General features: G+C 38.0%; 1 protein-coding gene across 1 annotated transcript; it reads right to left on the minus strand.

Annotated features, from left to right (window-relative positions):
* Window positions 1-7,272: 7,272 nt before the first annotated feature.
* On the minus strand, window positions 7,273-8,136 carry LOC123837177 (trace amine-associated receptor 2). The gene has a single exon (XM_045866093.1). The coding sequence runs from the start codon at window positions 8,134-8,136 to the stop codon at window positions 7,273-7,275; it is 864 nt and encodes a 287-aa protein (XP_045722049.1).
* Between the last annotated feature and the right edge of the window lie 241 nt (window positions 8,137-8,377).

Raw genomic sequence — 8,377 nt, forward strand, 5'->3', positions numbered from 1 at the left:
TTAGCGGAGTTGGGGATTTTCTTCCAGCTGAAACTCACATACTCTCATAAATTTAATATTGTACAGAAAGCACAGACTCACAATTAAACTTGTACAGTACGTAAGTCCATGAAGACCTATACACTTAAATTATGTTATTGCCCAAGAAACTCCCTGTCACACCTCAGTTGCCCACATGACCTTAACGATGACAGCCATGACATTGAAACAGCATCATATGAGTGTTGCATGTAAGTAACTGCTCCATTTTTTTAAGGATTGAGAGGATTCTAGGAGGTGCTTGACGTGAGATCAGATTTTCCACCATGCACATTACTATTTATATAAGGGAAACTTCACATACTTTCAGAACTGGAGAAGACCTCAAATGGAATGTTTACAAAGATGTATTATGTGATGCAATTTCCAGCCTCTTAGCTGTCTTACATCCTCCAGTATGGCTTTGAAATCAGGCCAACCTGGTTTGATGATTGGCTCAACCACTTATTAACCATATTACTTTGGACAGGTTTCTCAGTGTCCCTGAGCCTCAGTTTTCTCTATAAAATGGGGAAGCTATCTCTGAAGATATTTAAGACCATTAGCATTATTTTTACCTTCCTCTTTGCTTTTCCTCCTAAGAATTATGGCATCTCCTCCAATTTTGCCTTATTTTGAATCTTCCATGTAATCTACCATGTTGAACCACATGCCTCTATGAAATTGTCATTTTTGTAAGTTCAAAATATTCAAATATTAGTAAGTTTGAAGAATTTACTATTGGGATCTTTTTCTTTTTCCTCCCTTAAGTCTCAGTTTCAAGGACTGACTGATAAAAAGGTTGGCGTATCTCCAATCACATACATGTACAAGAAGCCAGATTTTCAGTGCAAGATTATATCATGGAGCTAAAGCTTGTTGAAGAGAATCTTCAGTGAACATATTGATTTTAGTAGGAGGAAAAGGTGGCCCAACAGCAAATTTTAGGTTCAGAATCTAATTTCTAATTTTTGTAGCCTTAAAGTACAAATATCATATAAGATGTAGTAGAAAATGAGAAATTTACAACCCATGGTTCTAACAGAAGGAGGCAAATATTCGTACATGCTCTCTGTAAGATATAATGAATATCTAAAGACTACAATCACAAAGACTTTGGAAGACGTTTCACGGATGATAAGTAGACCGTATTCAAATGTAACACTGAAAACTAAAACAAACAGAAGAAAAAGAGTTCTTTCTGTAAGTCTACTTTGTAACTATCTATAGTAGTTTACACATCATGACATCAAAAAGTAAAAGTAGTATCTGGCATGTAAATGACAGATTTATTCTAAATGGCTTACAGTTCATAAGTCAGCCTTATAAAACCACATAGCAGCTAGCCACGGGCAGAGGTGACCTCTTGAAAATGTTGTCTTCTCAAAAGCAGCTAGGATCAAGAAACACATTTTAAGTGACAGTAAATATACACGGGGAACAGGCAGAGCAAACTCCATTTCAGAGAGCGGTGGCAGAAAGAAGAGTGAAAATGAAAAGCAAAGCAAAACATCTTTCTTATAACTAGCTATAAATGATGGCATTTTGAACACCAGCAGAACAGAAGAATCTTTACTAAAACTATGCACCAGTATGGTGATTAACATAACATAATAATAAAATAAATAAATAAATAAAATAAAACTATGCACCAGAGAACGTGTTCGAAGTAGAGGGCCCAAGAGGAATTGAGCTAAATAAATCTTTTTATCAAGATCACAGATATGTTTTTTTGGATACAAGGGAAAGAGTCTGAGAAAACACATCTTGGCTAGAGCAGCAGAGCATGCTTTTGCAGGCTGTAAATTTATGTTTTCAGCATCTGTCTGTCGCCTTTCCTGCCTTCAGTCTGCAATAACGCAGCCACTTTTGCCTACAGTTGTCTCCATGTTGCCCTGTAAATGCCCAACCCGTGGCTTGGCCAGCCCCCTCTTTCCTGCACCTGATTGCCTGTCCTTTCATCTCTGAGCATGTCAAGGCTCAGCAAAACTATCGTTTCCTTCCAGGAACCCTTTTTGACTCTCCCCATTGGAGTTAATCTCATGAAATTATAGACTATTGGGTGGCCAAAGACTGTAGAGATAGGTGATTCCATTTCCTCATCTTACAGCTGACTTTGATTTCAATTACCTTTGTTTCCTTCTTCTGGCACAATTCTGTTTTAAAACAGTCTTATCTTGGGGCGCCTGGGTGGCTCAGTCGTTAAGCGTCTGCCTTCGGCTCAGGTCATGGTCCCGGGGTCCTGGGATCAAGCCCTGCATCGGGCTCCCTGCTCGGCGGGGAGCCTGCTTCTCCCTCTCCAACTCCCCCTGCTTGTGTTCCCTCTCTCACTGTCTCTCTCTGTCAAATAAATAAATAAAATCTTTAAAAAAAAAAAAAGTCTTAACTGTAAATTTCTTTTTTTTTTTTTTAAGATTTTATTTATTTATTTGAGAGAAAGAGCAAGAGAGCACAAGGCAGGGGAGGGGCAGAGGGAGAGGGAAAGGTAGGCTCTACCCTGAGCAGGGAGCCCAAAGCAAAGCTCAATCCCAGGACCCTGGGATCATGACCTGAGCTGAAGGGAGGTGCTTAACCTGCTGGGCCACCCAGCCTCCCCTTAACTGTAAATTTCTTAAAACATTTCTCTATCTATCCCCATTAATCTTCCAACTCTTGCAACAGTTTATACAGAGCTGTATATATGGAAGGTATGTAGTAACAGCTTATTGAGTTAAATGCAAGGACATTAATCCCAACACATCACGAAACCTGGTTAATAAGCATCTCCTCTCATGGTATTAAAAGACATCTGGTTTAGGAAAGATTAAAATATTAGGAATACAATAAATGCTGTACAGAAAGTACCTAATAAACCTCCTCCCAAAACAAACAGTATTCTAAATGAAACCCAGCCCACAATTAAAATTTTGTGTGTCTTAAAGTTTCTAAATCACTTGAAAGGCACACTCCCACTATACCTAAGGCCTTGAAGTAACCATTGCCACTAAAGCCTGGAACCAACATCATGACCTAAGTCTTTTGGCTCCTATCCAGTGACCCTCCCACCACCTCTTACTTTCCCTAATTATGGTAACAATTCACGTCTGATCTATTTGGACAGCAAGAAAGTTTATGGCTTCATCTGCTTATCGTTTTTCCCTTTTAGGCTTGCTAATCAAAGTATGGTCCATGGGCCAGCCACATCATCATCTCCTGGGAGTATTTTGGGAAATGAAAAATCTTAAGCCATCCCAAAGTGTATATCTTAGCAAGATACCTATTATTATTTGTATGCCCAATGAATTCTAGAAGAACAATTCTAGACAATAGAGAAACTACATTTTTAGTTTGGACACTCTGTATCTGAAATGAGTGAGTAATTTTGAGCAGCAAAGAGCAACTGAATACCTTAAGTCAATGTTGCTGGCAAGAGAAAAATACCAAAAATGAAATAGGTAGTGAATTAAGTAGTATATAACAGGAATTGTTTATTAAATTTTAATATTGAAGAGGAGAATACATTTTAGCATTATTGAGACACATAAGTACCTTACATTTATTAAATCATGTTTGGCATAGTTTTTGAATTTTACAAAAACCTTTTTCATATGCCACCACATAGAAATTTATAAACCTTGCCAAACAAAATTTGATGGAAAATTTAAGAAGTTTCTTTCACTGAAATATTGTAATAATCATTTTCCAGTTAGGAAAGAACCCCTACCTCCTCTACTGCAACAATTTCTGGTTTTCTGTAAAATTTAATTATCTCTGTTCAATTATTTTGAAAAAGAGAATAAATTAGCAATTTTTTTTAAAGGACAGTACATTTCCAATTCTTTGTATTGACCCAGTACCTTCCTTCTCCTGAAAAGTTAGTTGTGAACCATGAGTCTCTTCTGCTGGCTTTGCAGATATGAGGTCAGGAAGTTCTAGAAAGTGTAGTGTTGAGGATTGAGATATCTGATTCATATAAGTTTGCCTGGGCTCTCGAGAGACCTGAAGTGGAGAACTCAGATCCAGGAGCTCCAAGAGAGGAGCTAAGTGCAGAGCCCCAGTGGGATTGCTCTTCTAACTCTCTTCCCTGAAGGATATTGAAATATTCTGTGTATTTTTAATGTCCCAAGTAGTTTTCAGTTTCTTTTTTTTTTTTCCAAAGGAACGACAATTTTTTTTTTTTAAGATTTTATTTATTTATTTGAGAGAGGAAGAGAGAGCACATGAGAGGGGGGAGGGTCAGAGGGAGAAGCAGACTCCCCGCCGAGCAGGGAGCCCGATGCGGGACTTGATCCCGGGACTCCAGGATCATGACCGGAGCCGAAGGCAGTCGCTTAACCAACTGAGCCACCCAGGCGCCCCACGACAATTTTATATCGATTTCAAGGGCATTTGGGCTTCATTCTGGGTAGATAAGGTACCAAAGATAAGGTATCCTTCTGTATATTAAAAATATACAGATATGTGTAGATTGAATTAAACATTGGCTGATATCCAAAGGAGGGACAATTGTCTGACCCAGAAAAGATTGCTGTTACACTTTGACTCCTGAATGTAATAAGATATTGGGGTAAGAGGGAAGTATTTAATTTTGCTTTAGTGATTTACACCAGTTTGACTAAAATCCTTAGTAAGAATAGCCAATTAAAGTGTCACAAATCTTGAAAAAATCAGTTCAGTGAACAAAGAACACTGGATAAGAAGTCTAGAGAGCCGGGTTCTAGTCCTGCCTTTATAATTAGCTGTATAATCTAAGGCAAACCATTTAATATCTCTGGATTCGGTTTTCTCATTTGCAACTTCCTACAAAATCCTGGGTGCAGAGGGGAGACTACTTTACTTACTCTGGGAAATGATGAAAGGCAGACCCTGCATAGGAGGCTGGATCACTTTCTTCACCAGCAGACAAGTCAGGATGACTACATTCTGAAACCAAAAAGTGCCATGAAGACCTACAGAAAAAATTATGTTTCCGTGAAAAGGGACTAACTGAGCAGAACTTTACAGAGGGGCTATTTGATGTTTTTAAATATGAATAGGATCTAATAGAAAAGGAAAAGAAGCACCATAAGAAACTTTATGGTGCACACAGGGCTGCCAAATTTTTGTTGCATCTGTAAACACCAGCATAAACATAACCATCATCACAAACATTATCCTTCTGAAAAAAAAAAAGAAAGAAAGAAAGAAAAAAGAAAGGAATGTCTAAACCTCTCCAACAAATGTCAACAGACAAACTTACACCAAGATATTTAATTTTCCAAAGTCATATGTTAGGGAATTGGGAGAAAATTCAATAAAAATTAACTCAAAATTATTCTACTTTACAGTAAAACTAAAATCTATTTTACTCATTTTTTTAAACAATTGTTCTTTTAAAATAAAGACAAAAATAAAACAAAATTAGGATAAGAACATCTGTGTGCATGTGGGTGTGTTCAAATACCAAAACAGCATAAACATCAGTATTTCATTAAAAAGAATTATGAAACAGACTCAATAGCATCCAACATACCATATTAACTCTCATAACTGCACCTGGCTTTAATTACTCTCTTCTTGGAAAATTGTTTCCATTTATTTTGTACTTGCAATCTCTTTCACCATCTCAAAGCATCTCCACCATTTCTCCTCTACTCTAAGGCTATGGGAGGGACCAACCTATCAGCAGGCTGGCAAGGATGAAAGGTCTAGACCACATGCGACAGGGCCATCTTTGGACAGGTAGGCAAAACTAATATTTCAGCTGACCTCTGAATGGTCACTATTTAATTGTGATTTGTGCAATTAACTAAGATCAAAGCGAATTTACAGACAGTTATGTAAACTTTTCCACAAAGAGAAAAAATTGTTAATTTGTTCACTGATATAATGTAAATAAATAAATAAACCAAAAAAAATTTTAGTGGAACACAGTTCACTTATACACATACACACACACACACAACTAAAATTAAAATGTTACATTATTCCATGAAATAAATAAATATATCTAGATATAGATATAGAGACAAAGATAGATATGTATCTCAAGGAAATTGTCAAATTCTACAAATCAAGGCTCTTTCTTTCTTTCTTTTTTTTTTTAGAGCCAGGTGTTAAATACTTAGCAACACACCACTGGTTGCAGACCACCAACTGCATTTCACTAGTTATTTATGGGTCTCAGCTTACAGTTAAAAGGACACTGAATAACATATAGTTTCCAGGACCTAGAACCGCCCCTACCCCTGCCATAAATGTTAGTTTTCTTCTTAGCTTCCTCCTCCCACCACTCTGATTCAAACATGTATGTACAAATATTAAGCAAAAAAAAAACCAAAAAAAAACCCACAACTTTTTGGTATATATTTACATTTATTAAAAATCAGAACACAGGGACGCCTGGGTGGCTCAGTCCATTGAGTGGCTGACTCTTGGTTTCAGCTCACGTCATGATCTCAGGGTCGTGAAATCCAGCCACCAGTGAGGCTCCACACTGAGCATGGAGTTCACCTGGGATTCTCTCTCTCCCTCTCCCTCTGCCCTACCCCCGCTTGTGTGTGCACTCTCTCTCTTAAAAAAAAAAAAAAAAAAATCAGAACACCAATGAGCAATACAAAATGTGAATGAGCCCCAGGAAGGAAGGGAGCACTGAGTAGAATTATCCTGCAAATGAACAGAAACTTGCCAGCGACTATGATTAAGATGATACATCAGTGAAAACGCGAGTGAAATCCGTGGCCTCCAATACGCAGTTGCCCTTCTTTCCTTTAAGAAACGTTTAACTACACCACAGTAAAATCTAGTAAAGGTTTAACTGTCTGCTAAGGAACAGAAAGTGAGTGGAAATATCACAAAAAAGTGCTAGTGGTGGTAAGAGGGGGCAGCAGCCCTCAAGCTCAGCTTGTGCCCTGATCCCTTCCAAATGGGGTAAAAGTCCTGTGTGTCCTCTTCACACCATTCCAGACTTTTCCTCATCTTCTCTTTATCTTTCTTTCTTCTTCTTTGTTTTTCCTACCTAGAAGTAGTGGGTATATCAAGTATTCTGAAAAAGAGGGATTTGGGGTTCAAAGAGAAGATTCCTTTTTTTTTTTTCTCAAGTCTTAGAAATGAAAAGCTTCCCATGGTAGCCAAAAGCGTGTGCGTGCGTGCGTGTGCACGCACACACACACGCTTTAAGTGACTTTATTCTTCTAAGTTCCAGTCCTTTTGCCTCAATTCACTCATACAGAAGAAGTTTATTCAGTTTCTTTTTGAGTAAACAAATTAGTATTATGGAAATGTGAGCTGAAAATTTTACCTAGTAAAATGTACTTCAGCGCTCTGCGAAAACCAGGGATAGAAGAAACCGTATATTAAGGGATTACATGTGGAGTTAAAATAACCAAACCATGTCAAAGCATCAAACAAAACCACAGGAGTAGCGAAGTCCAAAAAGGGATCCAATAAAATTGTGAAGAAACAGGGAAACCAACATAATAAGAAAACACCCATCACTATTCCTAAAGTTTTGGCTGCTTTTTTGTCTTTCCTCATTTGGTTATTTTGATTTTCTGGCAAGTTATTGGTTGCACAAGGATGTTTTCTCAATACTGCAAAAATCTTGTCATAAATCCCCACCATCACAGACCCTGGAGTGAAGAAACCTGCCATAAACAAGGTGGTCCCCCATAGCTTGTTGAACATCACTGGACAGGAACTGGAACAAGCCACCAAGATATCATAGCCTTCTATCCCATTGGCATAGGCCTCGGAGAAGACCACCCCAAAAGCAAATGCTCCGGGAACCAACCAGCAGAGAAGTAGCAACCACTTAATGAGGGGAATTGTTATTTTTGTGGAATGATGTAAAGGGTAACAGATAGCAAAAAATCTATCAATGGCCACTGAGCAAAGATGGAAAATGGACGTTATGCTAAGCATCAGGTCAAAACTATAATGAATCTTGCAAAATGTAAGCCCGAAATACCAGCAAGTCTCCACTGATCTGACCATACTATAGGGCATGATGGTAAGCCCCAGGAGGAAATCAGTGACTGCCATGGAGAGGATGAGGAAGTTGGTTGGTGTGTGAAGCTGCTTGAAGTAGGAAATGGCAATGATCACGGCAAGATTGCCAAGCACCGTGATGAATATGGCTCCTGCCATAAATGAATACATAGCTGCTCAGACACCCAGTGGCCTTTGATTTTCTGGGCAAGATCCATTTCCATATCCAGAGCAATCCAGTATTTCCTTCAGAAGAAGTGAGAACACATGAAATGTTGTTAAAGTTTTCATAGACAAACTCAAGAAAAATATAGAAGACTCAAGGAAGATATTTAATTTATGCTGAAATATTAGTTATAATCTTTCTCATTTATTTATCCTAACCTTTATTTGCAACTTCATAGAATTTTAA

This window comes from Mirounga angustirostris, unplaced genomic scaffold (assembly GCF_029215605.1).
Source record: "Mirounga angustirostris isolate CCGP_5_RB_7025 unplaced genomic scaffold, mMirAng1.0.hap1 SCAF_8, whole genome shotgun sequence".
In the NCBI taxonomy this organism is placed as follows: Eukaryota; Metazoa; Chordata; class Mammalia; order Carnivora; family Phocidae; genus Mirounga; species Mirounga angustirostris.

Coding starts and splice junctions, on each gene's coding strand:
- LOC123837177 (XM_045866093.1), bottom strand. CDS start 8,136: ATGTATTCATTTATGGCAGGAGCCATATTCATCACGGTGCTTGGCAAT.